General features: G+C 40.1%; 1 protein-coding gene across 3 annotated transcripts; it reads left to right on the top strand.

The window, feature by feature from the left end:
* Positions 1 to 1,165: 1,165 nt before the first annotated feature.
* On the top strand, positions 1,166 to 23,497 carry lbr (lamin B receptor). Of its 3 annotated transcripts, none has more exons than XM_084081768.1 (14): positions 1,166 to 1,303; positions 6,772 to 6,949; positions 8,714 to 8,941; positions 9,968 to 10,030; positions 11,850 to 12,051; positions 13,026 to 13,222; positions 14,928 to 14,982; positions 15,517 to 15,711; positions 16,609 to 16,712; positions 18,964 to 19,089; positions 19,558 to 19,726; positions 20,052 to 20,132; positions 20,336 to 20,458; positions 20,826 to 23,497. In XM_084081768.1, the coding sequence occupies exons 2-14, from the start codon at positions 6,776 to 6,778 to the stop codon at positions 20,984 to 20,986; spliced, it is 1,878 nt and encodes a 625-aa protein (XP_083937894.1). In that variant the 5' UTR covers positions 1,166 to 1,303; positions 6,772 to 6,775; the 3' UTR covers positions 20,987 to 23,497. The 3 variants fall into 3 exon arrangements, with proteins under 3 accessions (XP_083937894.1, XP_083937896.1, XP_083937895.1); XM_084081770.1 differs by having other exon boundaries at positions 8,714 to 8,914; positions 20,826 to 23,496; XM_084081769.1 differs by lacking the exon at positions 1,166 to 1,303 and adding an exon at positions 2,471 to 2,599.
* Positions 23,498 to 25,350: the final 1,853 nt, after the last annotated feature.

Below are 25,350 nucleotides of genomic sequence, written 5' to 3'. Positions count from 1 at the left end.
TACATCAAAACACTTGACTATGTACCATAATGTGAAAGTAACATTTTGAGCAGCTGCTTAGGATTTTTTTTTGTTTTTATTTTTTATTTTTTTTACCCTGTCCTTCATGAAATAATATGTCTCAGTACTTTATAATACAGGAAAGAACATTATCTTTGTAAATTAGGCATAATTTCTTTTCAACAGTTATATTTAGCTTGACAGTGAAATTTAAATGAAAGAATTGTCTATACCGTTTAAGTTTGTGTATGAATTTTACTGTCAGGTTTACAGTATTTCGCATAGGAATTGTAAGAGTAATAGCCTTATAGGCCTAGTATCTATGAGTTTTACTCAATCACCAGTGGTGGAAAGTAACTAAGTACATTTACTCAAGTACTGAACTTAAGTACAATTTTGAGGTATTTGTACTTTACTTGAGTATTTCCAATTTCCAATACTTTTGCTTCTACTCCACTACATCTCAGAGGCAAATATTGTACTTTTACTCCACTACAATTATTTAGTTATTTAGTTAGTTAGACGCATTGTGAGCTTGTAGATCTGCTATAGTCAAAAGATTTTTATACATTTGAAAACTTGTGAAATGGGACATTCTGCATAATGGGTACTTTTGGTACTTTAAGTATATTTTGATGCAAATACTTTTGTACTTTTACTCAAGTAAATTTAGAATTCTGGAGCCAGTTGCACCACCTCACACTAAGTTCAAACTTAGCCTTGTTATAAATGGCTTTTTAAAATCCATTTAAGCTATAACTAGGCTAAGTTTGCTTAAATGGCTTTTTAAAAGCCATTTAAAAGCCATTTAACCTATAACTGGCTCCTGGAATTTTACTAGTAACAGAGTATTTCTACACGGTGGTATTGATACTTTTACTTAAGTCAAGCATTTCAGTACTTCTTCCACCACTGTCAGTCATTCGCTTATTTAACCTATGTTAAGTTCAGTCTCTGACTGTGACACTGATGGCAAGTTGACACCATACATACATCCATGGTTGACACACTGACACCATAAACAAAGTAAGTGCGACTCCTCCCTTGAACCAGTTAAAATCCACCATCCACCAATCGGAAAACAGAACGGTTTAAAATGAACACCGGACCAGCCAATCAGATGCCTTCGCGCCATCCCGGTCACTGGGTAGGTTTACCATAGAGAGAGAGGATAGAGGGAGGGACTGAGCGCGCTCTACAAAGTCCGCTTTAAAAATAATAATAACAATACGATTTTTTTTTAATTCCTTTTTTTTAGGTAGTAACCGGATTAATTTTATTCACTGGAATTGTATCAGTTACGGTAAGAATGTTTGAGTTATAATTAATTATTTAAATGTCTCTGTCTTTGTTGCGGTACTTGAGCTCGGCTAATGATGCTAGCGTTAGCTTTCTAACCAGCGTTGCCGTGTCCGCTTATTATAAGCGACTTTGGGCTTGTTTTTCTGTAAAGTTGCTTAATGTAAATATTGCTAGTTGCAGTTTCTTTGGGCTTATTTCTAAAGTGTAGTTGCTTATTTTGGGCTTGTTTCCTAATGTCGTTTAAACCAGTGGTTCTCAAACATTTTCAAATCAAGGACCCCCAAATTAATATGTATTTGTCCACAGACCCCCCCCCCCCCCCCCACACCTGAAAATGTTGTGCCAGGGACCCCCATACAAGATTTGTGTTGTTCAAATGTTTCAAAAATGTGGAATGTTTTCCCCAAGATTAAAACAAAATATTAGCCGTAGCCTAGTCGCTTCTTTTGGGCTTGTTTTCATAGACCTGGTTGCTGGTCTCTCTCACGATACCTGGCAACAGTGTTTCTAACGGGTTTTAGACATTAGTAGTGGGGTCCGACTATGTCCTGGAACCTTAACTTCATCTACACGCCGTTGACTGTGTCTACGTGACTGTTTCTACGTCGCGAATGTCCATATTTACAAACGCATGAGTGCAACGTTTCGTTTTCGGCAGCTTTAGCAACATTTGCAACTTGTTTCCGTGATTGGTTTGTGGTTTGACCATAGAGTGATATATTAGAACTATGGGTTTGACATGTTGCTGTACCGCTATGCGCTTCTCTACCAGTGTTGCCAGGTCCGCTTATTATGAGACTTTGGGCTTGTTTCTAAAGTGTAGTTGCTTATTTGGGACTTGCCCTTCCACATTTTTCAGAATGTCTTAGAAGATTGTTTTTGTGGAAAATAGCAGCGCGTGTGAGCTTGTAGATCGGCTATTTTCAAATAGCCACGGTGTTTATGAAAGGACCTGTTAGACAAAGTTTTTTTTAAATGTAACTGTGCTGTTTTACATTGTTTGCCTTGTCTAATAAAATATTCAATCAATCATTTAAAGGGCGAAGTAGAGCTCACGTCATTTGGGCTTGTTTTCATAGACCTGTTTGCTTGTTTCTCTCACCGAACCTGGCAACACTGTCCGCTAGCCTGCTTATCGCTAGAGACGTTACGCTGCAGTAAGTAGACGGTGACCACTTGGCTAAAAGGAGGAACTAGCTTCATCAACTTTGCTCTTCAGCTGCCATATAACATTACAGCGGTCTATTTTTGTAACGCGCTCATCTTGTACTTCAATCATAACGTGGACGGCCGATGGGTAATGCAGTTATATTTATATTCTGAACTGTAATGCCATCTGCATGCTGCTGTGTTTTCACTATAACGTTACCGCAGTGATAACTGTTTGAATGCATGACGTTTTCCCTCCTCTCCTCGCCCTCTGTCGTTTGAAGTGAACGAGGCTACATCTGCTTTAAAGGAGCAGTTCCTGCCTTAACATTGCGTTTGTATGCCATTGGTTCTTAAAGTGGGGTCCGGGGACCCCCAGGGGTCCTTGGGGAGGTGTTCCAGGGCAGGGGGTCCCCAGCAAAAGTAGTTAACACAGCATCACAATCATTTCAACCACTTTATCCATTTATATGTTCAGTTGGCTATTAAAAATATCAGATCTACAAGCTAGCAGCGTGTCACTTCGTGCCGAGCTATGAGTTTGTAGATCTGCTAAAACATTTTCTTTTTTTTACTGCTTTACGGCAGTAGATCTCAAACCTTTTCGTGCCAAGGACCCCCAAATTGATGTGTATTTGGGCCAAATACACATCAATTTGGGGGTCCTTGTGGAAAATAGCAGCGCCTTGAAAGTATTGGTACATTTTCAGATGGGGGTCCGGGACCCCCATCTGAAAATGTTCCATTACTTTCAAGATTTTTTTAATATTAAAAAATAGTAGATGTACAAGCTTGCAGCGCGGCGCGAAGTGACTGTGAGCTTGTATATCTGCTATTTTTGAACAGCCAAATTTTGCTGGGGACCCCCTGGAACCCCCCCCCCCCCCCCCCTACACACACTTTGAGAACCCCTGCTTTACGGGACATTGTCGTGCAGATTCAGAAGATCTACAGTCACGTGGTATTTACATGTGTCAGTCACTCAATGCAATAAAGACTGCATAAATGTTTATTTAGCAGATGTGGGTATGTGCTAGTGTATGTCTGACATGAAGCAGTCAATTATTTACTATCAAAATAGCTGTTGGAATCAAAAGAGCTGTTGAAATGGAAACGTGTAACGTTATTGGTCATCTATAATACACACAATATAACCTTTCAGCAGCCTAAATACATCCTCTAAGGTTAATTGTTACATACTAATATTAAACTAAACTTGGACCCCAACCGAATAAGTTGAATTGGTTAGGTTAGGTTTTGTCTTTCCATGTACAATGAACATTGTACATTAAAATTAGATTTTTCTACCCAGTACCCCAAGTGTTGTCTTCAAAACCGCTGTCAAAACCCACCTTCAGAATTGCTTTCCCCAGCTAAATGCTCTCCCCTTGTTTTTGTTTTTTTATAGATTGTATTCTTAGACATAATTATTTGTGTTTTTTTCTTTCTAATAAAGTTGATTATTTTTGTTTGGTTCCCCCCATGTAAACTAAAGCGTATTTGAGTTCCTAGAAAAGTGTTGTTATTATTATTGTTATTAATATTAGTCTCTTACTTTGGGTTATTGAGGGTAGGCAGACATACAATTTTTGCCTTTTATTGACAATGTCAGAAGCAGATGTTGTTCAGCAATGATGCACAAGTGCTGTTTGTTGACGATGGAGTTACTTCATTCATGTAACATTTCAATCAGCTGAATTCCAGCGTGGCTTCCCCACATGCAGCCGCGGGGGAAAGCCTTTTCTTTCTTTTCTTTTTTTTTTTTTTTAAAGCTCCACCCAACGTCAGCCGTAACCTTTCATCTAAGCTCGGGTCTTACTGTCACACACGTTCTAACCATACACCCCACATATGGAATTGGACAGGCTAACCAGGAGTACTGCAGAGACTTAGTTTGGGTGTGTCACATCGAGTTGGTTTTTCCCTGAGAGAAGTTGTGGAATGCTTGGCTTTGCTTGATTAGAGTAGTGACTTGCTGTGCCCAATGGATTAGGGGTTAGCTGCTACACATGTTTCACTCTTGCTTCTATTTGTGTTGTTAATCTTGGTGGGCCATTACAGGAGGGACACTGCAGGAGGGATACACTCCTACGATTTGAAGGGATTATTTGAACTTTTATTGCTGTAAGTGTGGGGGATTTATCTGGTTCTGAATTGTGGCGAGATTCAAGAGGGGCTTGTGTGGAATTCAATTTACCATCTCTTTAAGTTCAGAATTCTATGACCTGTTGAGTCCTTCATAGCTTGGTGGAACTCCTAGTGTATAAATGGGATTGTGAGTAACAAGCAAACTGTAAATGCTACCTGTCATACCGCGGTGGTTGGCGCCAAGGTAAATGCAAGAATTTAGACCACGCAGAGGCTGCTGGCAGATGATTTTCATTATGTTGTGTGAATGCCTGCAGCCTGCCTCTATAGTTATTTACAGTTGAAGTTTCCATTGTGTTGGCTACTTCCTTTTACATTGGTGTTGTTGAAGCAATAATCACATCTATAACTATATTAGGTTAATTACAGTAATTTCTCTAACTTTTTAAAGGCTAGGCTGAGGCCTATTTGATGCAGACTGTCCAAAGAAGGCAAAGGATAAGAAGCAGAGTAACAGAAATAAGTGGATGCAAAGTAACACTTGTGATGTCTTTTTATAAGCCTGGGGATTCTTTTGTAATGGATCTGTCAGATCCATTACAACTGAAACACAGGTTTTGCTGTCTTCATTCATTCATTACCTTGGAAGCAGCAAGGCAGGAAATTAAACCTGGCATTCACCGACCAAATTGGGTTCACAATTCTAAATTTCAACCAGCTATTCATATTATTTTGCAGGCAGACTCATTTTCAGATAAGGAAATCTAAAATGTATTGCTGTTGTCGAATTGATTACCAGTAGAGATCACCAGCCACAACAACAACAAAAAAAAACAACTAATTTGAGTCTCCGGTCCTGGGGTGCGATGACTTGAATGGCGTAACTCTTTTGAGATAGAAGGCTTTGGGTAAACCTAGTAGGGACAGGCATGTCAGCAGTTCTACAGTAGTACTGTCACTGTCACTAGTGTTCCATAGTGCTGACCTCGACTGACCGCTCCATTGTGTCACAGTGGCACACACTAATCTGAACTGCTTGCTGATAGACGATGTTCAAACTAAGCGGCATGTTGAGGTGAATTTGAAATAGTTGACAGAAACATAGATCAAATGTCTGATATCTAACTGTACACAGGCCAGTAAAAGTACGGAAAGTTACTTAAGATAGTTGGTAAGTGTGTAATGTAATTTAAAAAAGCCTGGTCAAGCAATGGTCTTCACAAAGTGTGAATAATGTTGACAAATCTTTGAGTACAGTATCTTGAGGTAGATGACAGAGTAGAGAAGCTTGCACATCAATTTATAAATTCCACAGTGACAATGAGCCCTTTGAAATATTCTGCAAGCAGTGTAGACAATTATGCATTATGCACGTCATCTTTTCGCCCAAACAGATTGTTCATGCAGAGAAGCTGTGATTCATTCTACCCAGCCTGCGTTTCTGTTCTAGGAGATTTGAGAAGAGCAAAAAAGGGGAGTTTCGGCCGCTCAGACCTTCATCGGGCATCAATGCCCGATGAAGGTCCGAGCGACCAACACGTTGTATCTGCATTACACCTTTTTTGCAGTAAGTGAAGGCAGTGTATGGGACTCCCCCCTTTTGCTCTTCTCAAGTTCATTACTCCTACGCGCCTTTCATTTCAGTAGCTCTGAAAAAATACTTTTTCTACTATGTTCTAGGAGACTAAAATTATTGTGCAGTTAATTGCCACCTTTGCTTCAAATTGTTTGTATGTGTTGTTCATTGTTATTGACAGGAAGAACCCCTCCCCCCTGTGAATTAAGTTACAATATAGCAAATATTGAAACCGGCTGCAAAAAATTAAAATACAATAGTTACGGTTGTGAGTGGCTTTGGTCTGTTTTTTCAATCAGTTGTGTTGTCCTACTGGTAATTGAATGATGCTTTGCATGCCATAACAAGTTAGATAACCTAGCAACCGTATGCATTTGGCCGTAAGGTTCCTTCATCTCCTCTTCTGTCTCTTTCATATTTCCTCTCACCTCTTTCCCTCCCCCTATTCCAATCGCATCTGGTCTTGATTATATCAACACCTCCTTACTCCTTCCCCTCTTAACATGGTCCTTCCTTCACACTTACTCATCACTTTCTCAACACCCCCAAGGCCCAAGTCTTCTGTACTTCTCTCTCTCTCTCTGTTTCCATTTCTATTGTTGTTTCCTACTCTCTCTCTTTCTCTTCATGTCTGCTTTCCCTCTTCTCTCCCTCAGGTCAATGAGGATCATGCCTACTGTGAGGTTCCAGAGTGGGGACATGGTGATGGGCCGCTGGCCTGGGAGCAGCCTCTACTATGAGGTGAAGGTTCTGGGCTTCGACGGCAAGAGTCAGCTCTACACTGTCATCTACAAGGACGGCACAGAGCTGGAGCTCAAGGAGCAAGACATCAAGGTAGACCCTACACAATCTGCAATGATCAGTCGACTGTTTGAGTAGTGAAACTGAGGGAAATGAGTAAGATGATAGTATGTTGTTTAGTAGTAATGTACCTGTGAAATGCATAGGCATAATTGAAGGGATTAGTTACTGTAACCTTCATGAATTGTCTTGTCTAGTAGTGACTCGTGTTTGTCTTTTGAGGCAGCACAAAAGACAAGAGACAGTTTTCTTGGTAATTTATTTCTTTATGACATGTCCGGGGCCAAGGTAAGAAACAAAACCAAGCTCTGTACAGAACTCAAAACATGCAGTGCAACAACTACTGTTGACATGCTATTGTATCAGTCTAGGAAATCTGTTTATGGTCGGAGAAATGCACTTGGAACTGGAAATGTAATGATGTTAGTTAGTGGCAGTGGTCGATGGGTTTCAAAATCCCACCAGTCCCTTCTGGTGAACTGCTTTACCCATCAAGCTCATATTAAAAATGAGGTGTAGGACCTCCAACCAGACATAAACCTGAGTAGGTGGACTTATTATGAACTAGACTCCAGCAGTATGTTGCTGTCTAGTGTTATTTTCCCATATGCTCCACTAAGTAAAAGATCATTGGACTGATCAAATCTCTAGTCTAAACACTCACTTACATGGATTAAAGTTCTCAGACTGATTTCAGTCATTTGGATTCCATGGAAGTCTTAGTCAGCATGTCTTCTATGGAAGCATGTCACGCACCGAAAATAGGCTACGTACAAGCTTACATTGCGCTGCAAAGCGTTGTAAGCTTGTCCTTTCACTCTGTTTCATAAATCGCAGATTAGGACTTGGCATAACAACATTTTTTCACTCGTTAGATTTCATTTTGCTTTAATCCATGCACTCAAGCAAGAGAGTAAAAACTTTTTTAACACTTGAAGTGGGTGGGGCAGTCCTGTTCATCAGTTAACTAGATTAATTTGATCAAATCAGTCAACGTAATTGTAGATGGTATGGTAAGTCACTAAGACGTTAGAGTGACATTTAATTGAAAGTAATGATAATAATTTGATTTTACCTAGTGCACTGCAGTTTTGTTGTGAAAAATACTTTGTGGTACTTGTAGGCCAGTCTCTAACGTTGGTCGGGTCATCTATTACACACCAACTTGGAATTGTTCTGGGCTCTCCATATAATGGGCAAACTCAGGAAGGACGGTCAGACAGACAGACAGACAGGAATTTATAGATAGAGATGCATGTATGTAGAATTATTAATCATTTGTATATTATTCACTTGATCAAATTTGTTGAGGTAAAGTACCAGTCACTGTGACTGGGGTCTGTGTTTCCTATTGTGATAGATATGACACCACACCACAATCATCATGTCTTTCATCATTACTTATCTTTTGACCAAAGACATGGTACAAAGATGAGCAACAAATATGTTAACGCATCAAAGCATTTTCAGCAAAATCCTTCTATCCTATATTCAATTAAAATTGGCTAAACCTCTGTCTGTCATTGATTCTGTCCTCATCCATTTGTCTCCTTGGATCTGAACCTGAACCCATGCATTGACCATTAGCATAGGAAGATATCGATGAGGCCAATTTTTCACCTTTTCCAAATTTAAGCTGTTTATTTGCGTTTTTGTGAACGGTCCTTGTAGGCTATAGGATGTGTAGGCATGGTTGCGGTCCCATAGCCGGTTGGTGCAAATGGAGGATATGGACGTAATTGGGATGTTCATTTTAGTAATTGTGCAACCCTAATCCTTTATATTCTTTCCACTCAGAATGCTTTTGGCTTCCGGCCTGGCTCTGCCTCACGTTCCCGCTCACGGTCTCGTTCCCGCTCGCCAGGGCGGCGTCGCAGCCGCTCCCGTTCCCCGGCCAGGACCACGAGGCGCTCCTCCTCCCGCACGGCGGCTGCCGTTGCCACTGCTGTCATCGCCGAGAGCACGCCCACCTCCCGCAGGGAGGCCAGGCTGAAGGAGGTACTGCAGACTCGCCTAAGCCCCCGGGTAGGAAGCAGCATAGCGGTAGCTTAGTGATAATCAGAAGGTCACCGGTTTGCCTCCCGGTCTATGTGTCGAAGTGTCCCTGAGCAAATCGCCTAACTGCTCCCCCCCCGGAGTGCTCATCATAACCATCTGAGCAGTCATCAGCTGGGTGAAGCTGAAATTGAATTTCCCTGTGGGATTAATATGGTCTACAAAAAAGCTGGTCTCTCCTTCCAGGGCAAAACTAATCATGTAGAAAAAAACCTGTTGGCATGTTACCACCGTATTTATCACCCAAGCGGACCTCTGCCCACTCTCACACAATATTTAACATTTTGTAGTTGTAAATTGAGTTTAAATGACAGAGGGAGGATATGTTGTCTCTTGACTGGGTCATTAGATGTTTGAACACAAAAAAACGTTGCCCACCTGCTGAACTGAAATTCAGCAATGGAGTCAATGAATCGATCGTGATGTGTGATCTGTGATGAAGTGAACTAAAAAGACAGTGTAAATGTAATGGAACATCGAGCATTTGATCAGAACTATCAGACTGATTTCAACAGCTTATTTCACAACTGACATCCAGTCATTGACTTTTATGGAAGCTTGGAGATACTTGGATTTTTTCGGTTAGTTATTTTAAGATTATAGCATTTGAAGTGCATGGTCAAACTAGCAACAATATGTTCAGAAGCATCTTCCATAAAACCATATTGGTCTCAGATGATTCATAAAAGCAAGCTGTGATTTTTTTTCCCCACCTGGTTGGCAGTATGTAGAACAGCAGGAACAACGTTACTAAAACTAAATAATTCTACATATTGTGTTAATTAGGACATGGCCATACAACACTTTTCAGTCATGAGATTTTTATTTTGCTTTGATCCATGCATTGATTTGAACCCCGTCCCTCTGTGTTTCTCTCCCTCATTGTATGTTGCTGCTTGTACTAGAACGTCACGTTGCCTGTATCTCTTCCTCACGTTGCTGCTGTTATTTTTCCCTTTATCCCTCTGTCATTTTTACTGCCTGCCGCCTTTGAAGCCGGTGGTGAACAACAGCAACAACAAGCATGAAAAGACAGAAGACAATAACACGGCCAACAAGGTAAACAATGTGATTTCTTTTTTGCTTACTTCCGTAAGCTTAGGGCTGTTCAAACCAAGCACTATAACTACAGAGATATTGTTTTAAAAATCGTTCTAACTCAAGTGGATTGCAGAGTTCACACCACAACTATAACAAAGACAATAGTGAATGCCATAGTTATAGGTATCGTTATAGTTGGTGCCTTTTAAGCGCCGCTCACACCAAGCATGATATCTCTAACAATAACTATAGAGTCCACACCACAAATATGATGACAACGATAGTCGTAACCGACATCGTTTGTGTCACTTTCAGACCAAAACATTGACAGCCATTCAAAATCCATCAGAAGGATGTCTGGAATGTCCTCCAGCACCACAGAGATCTCTCTCTCCCTCTCCGTGTGGGCTCTGACACAGCTGGACTGCACAGTGTGGACGCTCACATAATTATTGCTATAATTATAGTTACTATACCGAGGCCTACTCGGGAATAATGCAAGTTGGAAATGATGCAAATAGGGAATGCATGCCCCACCCTGTTATGCAATACCCGGTTATACCCGTCAGAGTACCCGCTGTAACCGTCTTGCTTGGTGTGAATGGCCCTTTAGTCTAGACATTTATGGAAAGTTATTTTATATCTTATCCATGTTTTGAAAATGTATGGATTCACACGTCAAAACAAAACGGGAAAAAGGTTTTCCATACCCCATATCCCCTTTGACTGAAATGCACACATGCATTGTTGTGGACCCACTGTCATCACATATGGTGATTAGACTTGTGTTGTGAATAATTCAGCTCTAAAGTGATATGGCTGAGTTGTTATTAGTTATTGGATATATGTCATATAAAACACTTAGCAAAATCTTCAAACCCAATCAAAAAGTTAAGTCGTTTTAAAAATGAAAATCAATACTGGGTCCTTCGGCGGCAGGTATTTGTTACTCTTAAGTTAAGATGAGTTTTGTCAGGTGAACTGCATTACAATAACAACTGATGTCCCATGGCGTGGCTCTCTGCATGGCTGTGAATAGGCTTTTGGGTACCTAAAGCTGATGGAATGTCATGATGCAGGCATGTTGGGTTTCTGTGTGTCCTTGTGTTTTGCCTGTATGTGAGTGTATTCCAGCTAAGTGAGGCTCCCCTCACTGGAGCATGCTTCAGTAAGCCAGTCACATGGCATTTCAACATGTGCTGCTTCTATGCTTCTACAAACTCCCTTTAACTGGTTATTTGGGTATACTCGTAAAAACATAAAAACGAAATATACTTGTAAAATATGAGATATTTTCTGTCACTGTAGATCACACGACGGCTATAACGCTGACACTGTGGTGAACGATATTATTATAATTATCTTTATAGTTCAAGTAATAGTGCTTGGTATGGATGGCCCTTTAGGCCGACATTACACATGAAACTTTTTACTGGAACTTGATTGTATACAACTGACTTTAATTGGAGTTTCACCGTGTATGACCCCTGAAATTAACTGAACATTTTCCTGCAGCTTAATTGCAGTACGTTTGCAACTTGCCTCATTCAACAGCCGATCAAAAATGCTAAAATCACATTACACATTATATCTCATATTATAGACACTCGGCCAAGTCTTATGCACCGATTTATTGTATTGGTTTGCTTGTGTGTTTATTGTTTGGTAAATATCGATTGAGTTGGGGATCTGAATCATTGCCCATCACAAATTAATCATAATGTACTGTAAGAGTATCGGGACACATTTTTGTTCTGTTCAAACTGTTTTAGTTCAAAGGTGATGACTTGTCACAGCATGCGAAAAATGACATACTGTACATACACTTTCTCTCCAGAATGTGGAGGCGAAAGTGGAGACTCCAGTGGAGCTGGAGAGGAACCAGACCCGATACAACCTCCGCCGCAGGAAGGACGACGGAGACACCAAGGCAGCCGACACCAAGCAGCAGGAGGAGGCCGAGGAGGAGGAGAAGCCCAAGCCTGCTGCTGCGCCTCCTGCCACCTCCACCACCCCCCTGGACTTTGGAGGCAAAATAGGTAGGTTATCAATGACGGGAAACTGCATTTTGCTTTGCATTTCTGCCACAGAAACAACAAAACAGGTGTTTTGTTGTTTATTGTGTTTATTTTATATTATATTCAGTTTTATGGTGTTGTATGATGTAATTATTTCTGGTGATTTCTGGTCAGTGACAAAGCCACACTATACAGCCTGGCTGCTAGTGTGCATGTCCTATTGTGGTGACAGTCTGTAGCTCTGTACCTAATTTGGCCCTATGGAAATGGCGATCTTAATATATCACCAATAACAAAAGTAGAAAAATGATTTGCCAACAATTATATTTTGCTTTACATTGCACATTCTCTTAAAGGGGGTATAAGTGATTTATTTCAGTTAAAATAAGTATTACATAGCTCTATATTCCCACATTACTATAGAGTGTTTGTTCAGTAATAAGGATCTCCCCATCTATCCAGCTCTCTAGTGTACAGAAAATGCATTTTCAGGTTGTGATCTAATCAGGAGAGAGAACTGATACAGGATAAACAGTAAAATTGAAAGTGACAAAAGAAACAAAATGAGCAGACAACATTGGAATTGGAACACCATAAAATTATTGGATGAAAATGTCCCACCTGAAAATGTAATTGTGTATTAAAAAGCTGGAGAGAGGGGAAGACCCCTGTTACGAACAAATACTGTACTTCAAGTTCCTTTTGTGTAATAATGTAATTCATAACTTTACATCAGAGATGCACACCAGAATGAAATTAAAAACACCACAGTTCTCGTGAGCCGCCGCAGCCTGCATGCGTGCCACCATCTTCACATAGCAATGATTACTATCAATATAGAGCTTTAACTTTTTAACAATAAACTTACAACAAAATATCACTTTTATAGCACCTTTTTTCAGGTAGTGGCATGAGCTTTGATTGGTCTACTTTTGAGGGGACCCAAGTACATAAACACTTCATTCATCCATGCCTGTGTGTTTCTGTGCTTCCAGGAGTGTACTTCTGGCTACTCTTCCTGCCTGGCTGGGTCCTCTTCGTGATACTGCAGGGCGGCCTGGTGGACCCCAGCCTGGTCAACTTCCCCCCTCCTCTGCCTGCACTGGACAGCCTCTTGGATGCCCACGCCCTGGGCATCGTTCTCCTCTGGATGCTTTTCCAGGCTTTGCTCTTTGCGCTGCCTGTGGGAAAGGTAAGGGCCCACAGCCAAAGGGATGCAGACAAGAGGCATTCTATTGAGAATGGAACTTTCTTTCTTTTTCCTTTTTTATTTATTCAGGGAAGCCCATTGAGAGCAAGCTCTCTTTTCAAGGACGCCCTGATAACAGCATATGAAACACATACATAATGAAAAACAATAACAAACATTTGAATCATATTACAATCGTCACAGATGCAAATAAATATAGTGTTACATGAAACCGGTGCAGTTACCATGTAGTATGTCCTCAAGAAGTAATGTCTCTATTTTGAGACCAATCGCAAAGGGATGCAGACATTCTATTGAGAATGGGAGGGTCATTAGCATAAAGGACATTCCTATGGAATGCATTTATTTTATTTATTATTTCTTTCTTTTAAAAATAGTGGAAATAAAACAAAGAAAGTAAAAGCGATAAAAAATTACAAAGATTGTGAATATTCATTCAATTAAAAGTTGTTCAGGCCTAATTCTACAGTTCTAAAGTGCGATTGCTCAACTTCATATAGCAGCACAAATGTTAGAGGTGTTCCTCTTAACATGGCATAAGGAAAGGCCTCTGTCAGATAATGTCATGCAAAGCAGCTCTCTCCACTCAGACCATGCAAATGGTCTGAGTGATCATGTGCTTGCTCATACTTTCTCACCAGCACTAATGGAGACTGAGACACACATGTGATCCTCTACCCGTTCGTGATCTGGCCACTGCTGCACATGACTTTTGTTTTTTCTGTTGCGTAGCAGAGGTCGGGAATTGGATTAATGGTCAGGGGTCATGGTTCATCGTCGGAGAGGCCTTAGCCCTGACACATTCTGAGATTGACCACATAATTCAGTTAAAGTATCACTTATTTTGGTGTGTATACAAAATTAATTTGAAAAGAATTATATCAGTGTGGCAGTTAATACAATACATCTACTGATGCACAAACTAATAACATAATTCTAAGTACGAGGTGTGTCAGAAAAGTAACAGGACTGGCAGCCACGCTCATGACCAGTGTTGAACTGGTGGGACGCTATTTTAATGACGTCACACGTGCACATGCATTTTACTTTAATATTGTGATTACTTTTACTTAGGTTTGCGATGGCATAAATAGTGGGAAACATGTTTGTATAGGAAATGACTAGTCTTTACCTTGCAAACGTCGTAATTTAGTTCCTAACTCCATCAGCCACTCTGATCCAAACGTTCTTTTTGGACTGCTACAGAACATCTGACAGTATGCCTACACCTACAATACTTAGCAGGTCACACAATGGACCATTGATATGCATCCAGCCAGGGTCATTCCTAATGTTAATTCTCTGCTCTTTGATTATTCAATGAATTGAATAGCTAATCGATAGAATTATCACCAAGAAAATAATCGATAGTTATTTGGAGCCCTATTTCAATCCTCTAAGTAGTGAGCTTGTGACCAACACGCTTCTGTACCCTCAAAATCCTGAGCTTTCTTGGAAAATCTGTCCTGCTGAGGAGAATGAAAGGCAGTACACATCCACCTTCTTCACGGGGGGGACGTGTGTGTGCGCACATGGGCCAAGGCCATTGCATGCCATACAGCGTGACTACTGTTACTTCAAATAATTAGACTATGTTTTAGTCAAATGACCTGCTGAAGTACAGGTTAATAAGTGCCCTCTGTCTCTATGTCGCTCTCTCTCTCTCTCTCTCTCTCTCTCTCTCTAGCTGAGTGAGGGCATGCCGCTGAAATCTGGACAGCGACTGAAGTACAGAACCAATGGTGAGGCTCCCGCTGGTCCAATGAGACAAATTGAACAAATTTCATTAAAGCCATTTACTGTGTTGACTTTTGCCCTACACTCTGTTGAACGTTAATGAATGAATTTATTTTCTGTGCTTTCAAATCTTATTAGGCAAAAGATTTTTTCTTTTTGGTTGAAACATTAGGAATGCACTGATTCCACCTTTTTTCCGCTCTTAATTCAGAGAAGGAAGTTCAAAGCTTTTCTGGTCCACTAATGGTACCTTTTAATTTAGATTTGGACTATTACAGTGCCTTCTCATTACTGGGAAATTAAATGGATAAAAATCTAATGTGTGTGTGTGTGTGTGTGTGTGTGTGTGTGTGTGTGTGTGTGTGTGTGTGTGTGTGTGTGTGTGTGTGTGTGTGTGTGTGTGTGTGTGTGTGTGTGTGTGTGTGTGTGTGTGTGTGTGTGTGTGTGTGTGTGTGTGTGTGTGTGTGTGTGTGTACACAAAGATCTCAACTCAACCTTTCCTAATATATATTTTTCTGTCCGTCTCTCTCTCACTCCAGGTTTCTTTGCCATCGTGACGAGTGCTGTGGCGGTGGCTGCAGCCGTGTACCTGGGCATCGACCTCACCTACATCCACAGCCACTTCCTGCAACTGGGCGTGGCCACCTTCCTGGTCTCCTTCCTACTCAGTGTCTACCTGTACATCCGCTCCCGCTATGTGCCTGCGGACCAGCTGGCACTAGGAGGGAACTCTGGTAAGGAAGAGTGTGTGTGTGTGTGTGTGAGAGAGAGAGAGAGGCAGAGGGAAAGGGAATAGGTGTAGTTTTGCAGGAAGCTCATTAATGTAGTCATGAACCCTTCTTGACTCTTGATTCTGTTCATGGGTTGTTGCAGAGGAAAACATGTTGGAGTTTGAAGCACCGGTTGGTAATTGTAGTTTGACGCCCCCTTGTGGTTGAACTGAAATCCTGCAAAAGTACATCTTCATTCATTGAACTGAAGATATTATTCACATTCATGTACTGGACTTTTAATGCAAGCATTGTGTATTGCATACATATATTTACAGTACATCCATATTTATCCACAGTAGATCATAGTGACATAACATAAGGTAAGCCGTCTCATTGCGGACAGAGCCTACAAGGTGAACAGTGTCCAAATAAAGAAACAGTCTTCCACTGTTTTCCACTGCTGTGTGGTTTCCTAGACAATTATTCATCAGCTACGGTGTCCGAGCAAAACCTTTTGTTTAAAAATGAAAGCAATGCGCATCCCACATTAGAATGAAACACTTGTAGAACTTATTCAATACTATCTGAGAATTGAGAACAGTCACTTTGGAAAAATAGGAACGAGCGTGTAACACTGCTTTTTGGACGAGTTACAATTATATACAATATTAAAATGATTATAATATGTAATTTTCAGACCTAAACCGATAGTGGTTTTCATTTAAACAGTTAACCGTTTAAACATCCCATTCATATTTCCTGGACCTCTGTTGTATACACGTATGTATATGTCTACAATTTGAATTGAAAACTGGAGACGGTACATAATAAATATACAAGAAATGCATATCATTTTAAAAACATCCCACAGCTCCAGTAGATGATGTTAACATTATTTCTGTCATTCTGTTTCTTCAGGCAATGTGGTCTATGACTTTTTCAAAGGACATGAGCTCAACCCACGCATCAAAAACTTTGATCTGAAGTTCTTCTGTGAGATGCGCCCTGGTCTCATTGGCTGGGTGAGTTGTCACCATTTATACCCTTCATGGATTTTACTTGAAGTTGTTTGTTTTAAGATAATAGCATCTGAAAAGCTATGTAGCAGCATTTAATTTGAAAATGTCAGTGTTGAAAGACCAGATTCCGATGTCTCAATTTAATTTGACACAATGTTCTCAATTCAGTTGACAGTGTATAAATTGAGCTACAGTATATTTTGGTTCACCTCATTTCACTAGTTCACATCCTACAAAAAGTCTCATAAAAGCATGGCGTTTCCTCACTGAAAAGTGTTTCTTTACTACAAACCTTTTACAGCATAGCCATCAGTTTGATCAAGGTGTAAATTTATTCCACCAGCTGCGGTTAACCATTCTTACACTGTTCCCATCCCATCAAAGGGCAGTTTAGAAAGTGGCCTATTGCGTGTCCAGCTGGCACAGGGGTAAAGTTCCTGCCCGCCACTGTGGAGACGGGGGTTCTGTGGATTCCTTCACAGTGCCTCTGAACACTTGACACATTGGACACAATTGGCCGTGTTCTCTGGTGGCAAGCCGGCCTGGGTTTGTGTTTTGTGTTGCTCCACTAGCCTGTCAGGGCACCTGTTCACCAGTGAATAGAACTGGGGCGGATAGCATGTTCCTCCCACACACTCTACTGGTGAAAACCCTTCGCTGTCAGGGTAGAAGAAGCTGCTTGTGACTCAATGTATTAGAGATGTGGTTGTCTACAGCTTCCCCAAGTCTCAACAAGTAGGTGTTAGCAGCATCAGGGACCAAAGTTAATTGTTTGAGGAGAATTGGCATGAGAATAAAGTAAATTGGGGAGAAAAACAAAGGATTGATCAAAAAGAAAGTGGCCTTTTTATAAACAAAACTTTAATGGAAAAGTACATATCGACATTATTGTTCTCTAAATAGTCCCATCTATATTATACTGTGAAATATTGCCAGAGTTATGGTGAACGATTAGCTGATGAAGTGCAGCTGACAGCTTTGTAGCCGTTAATAGAGCTATTCATCTTGCCCAACACAAACAGTGAGTCTGTGCCAGGAGTGTTGCTCCACAGTCATTCTGTATATCCTTTGCACCCTCTGGTGGTTAATTTGAAACTGCAACCAGCTTTGTTGGATGCTCTACTTACGTATGATCTCACTTGGGACACCACATAAAATCAGTTTTCATACAATATTTGTGTAGGTTCCATCCATTTAGCTATGCGACCACCCTGAGAGTCAGTGTTTAAAAGCAATGGGCTAGTTTTTCCATGTCAGGTCCATTTTGCACTCCAGTCAAACTCTCACCTGTTGCCTCCCTTTGCCTGCTGTCTTTCACTCTGCTGGCACACCAGCTCTCACTCTCTCTCTCCCCCTCCCTCTCTTCCTCCCTCCCGGTTCATATCTCCCTGAACCCCACATGAAACAAGGCAAGTTTCACTTCTTTGGCTTGTAATGAGGAAAAGAAAAAAAAAAAATTCTGCCCAGGACAGGCTTCCTCAATTATAAAAGAGTGGAATTCTTACTCTTACCTCTGATCTCCTCTTTCCCTGCTCCTAATCCCTGGAACAATCTCTCATCTGAAATACTTGAAATGAGAATTAGTGGGTCTGACGTTAACATGCCACATTTCACACTGACAGATCACACTTTGCACTCTGTAAAAGGGAAGGAAATCAAGAGTGAAGTAGCTAATGTGAATAACAAGAGGCTTTGTTAGAAAAGCCAATGGTTGTATAAAAAGTATGATTGATTGGCTCAATAGCAATATTTTGTGGCAAAACTAACCTAAGTGATGAGTGCTTGGCCAATCAACGACTCAAACTTATGTTTGAACATCAACATTTCTTATTGATTCTGACACTTTTAGCATGGAAGACATTTAAAAGCTTGACTGCTGGCACTTAAAAAGGTTTATGTTGCTACCACTACCAATCTTGTTTGCCTTGGGAGCTTGTGAGACTGAAGCCAAGGGGGAAGCGCTGCTTTTTCACTGCAAGGCCCAGTTTGATTTATTTAGGATAAAATGTTATGTAGCAGCCCAAATGTTATGGGAATCTCTGTATAGAGTGAACAGGAATTCCACTCTTGAAATAGAATGAAGTTGTTTTATATGCACCAAACAGCATAATGCTATTATGATGATTGTTGGAATTTGCAGGCTTCACCGATGCCAAGAACCAGTAACACAAAATATTCATCAAGTATGAATTGAACTCACTCTCTTATGGTTTTGCTTTGTCTGTCTGTCCATCTGTCTGTCTGTCTCTCTCAGTGTGTGATCAACTTTGCTATGGCCTTGGCTGAGATGAAGCTGCAGGGTCTGGAAGCGCCGTCTCACGCTATGATCCTGGTCAACGTCTTCCAGCTGCTCTATGTGGTGGATGGACTCTGGCACGAGGCAAGCTCACTGCAACGCAAATATGGAATTAACACCACTGCTATTACATAACCAGGAATCAGAGTTTAAGCCGAAGAACCAGACTTATACAGTCTGAGATAGTCATTTGTTTTGATTATGGGTTTAGTACACAGCAAGTGCTAGTTGCAGGGGTGAAACTACTCATACAAACAGTGTTAACTCAATAGTGTGTTCCACTATCTAGCTCTATTGGCTCTAGTCTCTTGTAATGCAACTTGCCACTTTTGTAGTTGGATTCTGAGTCCTCCTCTGAGACTTTTATTTCCATTAATTCATTTTGACTTTCATTTTGATGTATTGAGCTCCATTGTAGCTGTATTATTATCACACAACAGCAAATTCCTAACTGTTCACATTGAGTTGGCAATAACAAGTAATATGTGTATATGTGATACAGATTTAAGTAATTACCCCTTTCTGTGTATTTTGAAAAACGTCCTTTTGCAGGAGGCCATTCTGACCACCATGGACCTGATGCATGATGGCTTTGGCTTCATGCTGGCCTTCGGTGACCTTGTGTGGGTTCCCTTCACCTACTCCCTGCAAGCTTACTACCTGGTGGGTCATCCCAATCCCCTGGGCCTGCCCGCACTCGTGGCCATCATCACCATCAAACGTGAGTAGTAGCTGTAGTGGTAGCAGTAGCAGAAAAGCACATCCAAGACATTTATCGGCCCACGAGGGACGTTAAGAGTTGACAGAGCATTTTAGTTTAAGGCATTTAGCTGATTTATTCAGAGTGACTTGCAGCAAGTCCAAGCTGAAGGCTTTGTTGTCCCAGAAGAGAAAGTATGCATTACATCCTGTGTCTCAAAGGCTTGGATAGGAGGATCCAGATTGATACCATCACGTTGTTTATTGGTTGAAAATGAGTCATAAGGCGTCTGTGTGTCCAAGGACTAATTTTATGATTCTGTCTTGATTTCTTTTGTATCTCTTAGTCTTCGGTTTCTACATCTTCAGGATGTCTAACTCTCAGAAGAACAACTTCAGGAGAAACCCCACCGACCCCAAACTAGCCCGTAAGATGTGTTGCTGTCTTTTTTTTTTTTGGGGGGGGGGGGGGAAATATACATTTTATTGTCTCATCCGTGTTTGGTTGACCAAAAACAACCTTTTTCTTTTATCTTTGTGGATCTCTCTCTCTGGTTGTCTCTTTCCACCTCTCACTCGTTGGCTATATCTTTTTTTTTTGTCCTATTTTTTTCCCTCTCTGCGTTCCCAGATCTGAAGACCATCCCCACGGCCACAGGGAAGAGCCTGCTGGTGTCTGGCTGGTGGGGCATGGTGCGTCACCCCAACTATCTTGGAGACTTGATTATGGCCCTGGCCTGGTCCCTACCTTGTGGTGAGCTTGCATTCACAGCACAATGTATCTGTTGTAATCTATGGCGCTAGATTGTGTTATACTCTATTGTGCTGAGCCTTTCAGTCACAGCACAATGTATCTGTATAATCTCTTGTGGTGAACCTGCATTCATAGCACAAGGTATCAAATGTAAAATCTATTGTGATAGATACAAAGTACACATAGTGTAATATATGTACAAAAAAAACATTGAGACTAATAATTATGTTACCCCAAATCATATAACATCTGTTTCAATCATTTGGAAAGATACTACAGTGAATTGAACGCCTACTCTCCTTTTTTGGGGACCGTAAACAAACAACTAGCGGAGTAGCTTAATGACTTTTCCCTGGTCTACCCTCAGGTTTCAGCCACCTGCTGCCGTGGTACTACATGATCTACTTCATCATCCTGCTGGTGCACCGAAATTCGCGCGACACAAACGACTGCCGGAGGAAGTATGGCTCGGCGTGGGATGAGTACTGCCGGACCGTACGCTACCGGATCATTCCAGGTGTGTACTGAGGTCACCTCAACCCAACAACCATAACGACCCACATCCCCTCCCTCCCCCAACACCGGACACTCCCGAGCTTGAGGCCTTTTAGACCCCATATCATCACTTAAGTGGCATGACAAGAGGCTCATTGGGACAACAAATTACTTTTTCCATTTTAAACGTGGATGGACTGTTTGGGTAAAAGAAAATGAGTTTCAAATTATTTTTTAATAGAATTTCTTAAGTTTGAAGGAACTACGACATGTTACATGGATTTTGGTATAAAAAAAAACGACAACACTGAAATGAAATTTCACTGTTTTACTGTTTGGAAGGCTGCCTTTTATTATTATTTTTCACTAGAAAAGCATAGTTTTAAAAGTTTACAAAATCGAAGGAAAGACAAACACAAAAAGCCACTCCTGGGAAGTCTTGTTAAGATGTATATTTTTGTATATACAGTACACTTTTTTCTACTCTTAAAGAGACGTAAGTACCCTTTTTTAAACTTAAAAAATTCATAAATAATATCTTTTGATAGGCTTTACTTTTCGCATCCACTCAATATTCAAATTCACAATATCTGCTTGGCTTTTATTTTGAAGGAATTTGTAAGTACTTCCCCTATTTGCTTGTGTATATTGAGAAAAATGGGATTAAAGTGCTAGTTTATAAAATGAAATACCTGTACAGTGGAACTACTAGTATTAACGTTCTCTCTCAGGATCCAGGACATTGTCATAAAGTTGCATTGGAAGTTTACTTTTCTTTTGTCTTGATCATTTTGTGTATACTTTTATAGTGATGTAGTGTTAAAACTTGAGTGTAAATTATATTTTTGGTGTTAATGAAAATGCACTATTGCGATAAAAGGCATTGCTTTGGCATTATTATTATTTTTTACATACATGATCAAATACAAAGTCTAGATTTGGCTTTGCTACCTCAGGTTCCACTCATGCCCTCTGGGGGGCAGTGTTGTGTAGTTTTGAGCATGATGTAGTCACTGTTTCAGAAGGAAAATGAGTTGCCCTGTTTTTCACCATGCCCTCCCCTGACAATAATCTGACCTGAGCTGTTAGTCTCCCCACACCTTTTACTGGGATTTAATTTGTAGTAAAACTTTACAAATGCCGCTTCGAGCTTACCATAGTATTTACATATGGGGAAAATTGTAAGTACACGTAACTGCATGTGTTTAGAAGACGGTGTATTAGACTTGGACTGTCAATACGCACTTTAACAGTTTCAGTTAGTACTTAATAATCATTTGTAAGATACATGCTTGAAAGAGGACTTTGTAAATTGTCCCCACAACTCCCAGTTATCCGTAATTCCTGTGGTTTTTAGAACATGTTTATCATTTCAAAGTGATCCTCATTTGTTGCTGCCACTGCCATATAAAGAACTGCTTTTATCCATTTAGCTTTAAGGTTGTATGACAATGACGATGGGAATGAAGCATATAATTTATATACTGTGACATCCTGACTGAACTACGCTCTGCAGTGTGGTAGTCCAAAAGTTTGTTGTTTAAAAGGATTGTGCAACCAACTATAAATGAGCTACTTTATTTGGCATCCTGTGCATTCGTAAACCCAGGCAATTTTCTTTCATTTTTTCTTCTTTTTGCTCGTGCATCTGTGGATGAGCAAGTAGCAATATGTTTAACTAGACTAGGAAGCTTTTCCTATGCCATGCTGACTGAATGCAATGTAAATACATTTGTTTTTGTTTTGTTTTTAATTATTTTAATTATATTAAAGAAATGACAGTAGCAGCAATTAGATATTGTTTCTTGGTAGGTATTTAAATAGCTTTTTCTGGTTTAAAACTTTTTGTTTAGTGAAAGCCTAATTTTGGCAACTGTAGCCCGTGTACGTCAACAGCTAGATCTACCTACTAGGGTTCTGGACCATATTCCAACACACCAGCTGTACCACAAGAAGAAATTGTTATAAATGGCATGCCCATCTTGTCGCTTGTTTTTATTTATTTATTTTACATTAGCTCTGATCTCAAACATTTGGACAGGGTAGAGATGAGTCCGCGACAGTGACAAACCATATTGGAAGGAGAGCGGTAGATCCATTTAGATTTTGAAAAGCCACTCCTTGTGTCATATCTATCTATCTGACATTGAACCACCAAATAATATTTGTTGATCATAAGCATCTTTTACAGACACTCTTCTTTCTTGTTTTGTTACTTACTTTTGTTTAATAGTACCACTGGCAGTATTCTTTCTCTGGCTTTGCTGTCCACGGCAAACAATAAGACTTGATTTATATACTTTGTTGCACGCTGGTATCGCACACTGAAAATAGCAAATCTACAAGTTCACAGATCAGCTATTGTCGCATGTGTCGGCATGCAACAAAGTATTAATCAGGCTTTTGAGCTGATGACAGTTAATGAAATAAAAATAAAATTCAGAATGGTTCCAGATGGGACACATGTGTCATTGGCTAAAAATAACGTGTACAAATGTTTTTGCTGAAAATAAAGATTTACAGTGTCTTCTTTGCCCCTTCATTGTGTGTTTTTTTTTTTGGTTTAAGGCCCCCTTATGCTGCTTTTCAGGTTGATGAAGACTACTAGACAGTTGATTTCCCATGAAATTATGTGCTGCTCAAATAATGAGTTAAGTATTTAGGTCCAAGTTCGAAGAAACATCCAAGGCTTAACCAATGACATGTCCAGAGGTCAACGTTGAGTATTGTAGTCTAATTACGAAGCGGTGATGCAGGTAACAATGCACTACATGGGTTAAATGTTCTATCTTTTCTGTCAGTCTCAGTGATACCTAGAGCATTGGCTCTCAAAGGGTACTTGATTGAGGCAAAATGAGGAACAGTTTAAATACTTAAGCCCTATTTAGGTTTTTCTAAAAAGCAGAAATATCTACAAGCTCGCAATGTGTGAGCTTGTAGATTGCCTTTTTTATTTTATGGCAAATGCAAGAATCAAAATCAATTTGGGGGTCCTTGAACACTGACCATAATATGACTGTTACAGCATTCATAATTATTTATAGCACTTTGCAAACGACATAACGGTACGTGCTTAGACAATGGCAAGCAATGACACTGAGTATAAACAAAATGCAATAAAAATGTGTGATCAATGACATTTTCTGTTGCAAATGTCTTCTTTTGGTTGGATATATGCACACACACTGTCCATGGAGATGGTGCTCAGGGAAAGTTTGGTCAAAATGTGGTGTCCAAAGGTTTGGTAACACCAAGTTCTTGACATGCACCCTCCTGGAATTGTTGAACCCGCTCATGTTCTGTTTTGGTACATCCTGTTTGTGAAAATGTTGAACTTGCTAAGAAGACATGTTAAAATGAAGAGTTTCGGGGCAACCTTCGGCTGACCGATTGTTAGATTACTTGTTAAGCAGTTTGATTTGATTCCTCCATAATACAACTCTGTTTGTGATTTTTGCCTATAGAGCTACCGGCACCAGTTTCTTGTACAAAGCCAACTTTTGATATAGCGTAGTTAGATTAGAGTAGAGTTCTCTTGTAATTTTCATTTTTGTGTAGATAAGGTTAGTAAGAGGTTTAAAAGTAAGGATAGGTTTAGCTTGGTTTATTTGGTTATTGCTTTGTGCCAGGGCTCATTTTCTGTGTATGTCTAAAAGTTAAATTCTTGTCTTGAAAATTGTCTATTTGCAAATTCATTGTATGTACAAATTAATTTCAAACCTAAAAAGAAACCAAAGGAAGGTCATACAATAAAACACCATTTCACTTGCCAACTTTATGTCGCAATCCTTCACTCCTAGACTATTACAGCACTAGACCCCATGGAGACAGACACATGCTGATTTGCCATTTCCAGGATTTGATTTGAGTCATGAGTCCCAAGACTCAAGACCCAAAAGAGTCTTGAGTCGAACGCCTTAGATCCAAGTAGGCATCAAATTTCTCTTTTGGGCCTTAAGTCCCAAGACTCAAAGGCCCAAAAGAGAAATTTGATGTCTACTTGGATCAAATGCGTTCGCGGGAGTAATTGGTTCGACTCAAGACTCTATTGGGTCTTGAGTCGAACCGATTACTTAATATTTTGGACACAGCTGGTTTCTGCCCGACAGCACAGCTATACAGTAGGCTACTACTGTCAGGACTTGACTGTGACAAACTATGTAGGGGAAGAAAACTGATTATTTGTATTGATAATTTATCATTTGTATATAAACGCAATGAGATTATTCTAATGATGCTTAATCTCTAAATATATTATTTTGTGAAAGTGTGAATACCAGACTGGTACATTTTTGTATTTAACTGAATAAATTGTTCAGTTTGATTACAATTCATATTTATAGCCTTATACAGTTTCCATACTGTTAGCTGATACATAAAGATGTTCCCTTAATTGT

Source organism: Gymnoscopelus microlampas, assembly GCF_963454915.1.
Source record: "Gymnoscopelus microlampas genome assembly, chromosome: 16".
Lineage (NCBI taxonomy): Eukaryota > Metazoa > Chordata > Actinopteri > Myctophiformes > Myctophidae > Gymnoscopelus > Gymnoscopelus microlampas.
The sequence above is the reverse complement of the archived record's forward strand: the minus strand, read 5'-3'. Positions and strand labels throughout refer to the sequence as shown.

Excerpts from the sequence above, each read along its gene's own strand:
- lbr (XM_084081768.1), top strand. The coding sequence starts at position 6,776 with ATGAGGATCATGCCTACTGTGAGGTTCCAGAGTGGGGACATGGTGATG. Across the intron at positions 8,942-9,967 it reads AGACTCGCCTAAGCCCCCGG|CCGGTGGTGAACAACAGCAA; the intron begins GTAGGAAGCAGC and ends CCGCCTTTGAAG. Across the intron at positions 13,223-14,927 it reads TTGCGCTGCCTGTGGGAAAG|CTGAGTGAGGGCATGCCGCT; the intron begins GTAAGGGCCCAC and ends CTCTCTCTCTAG.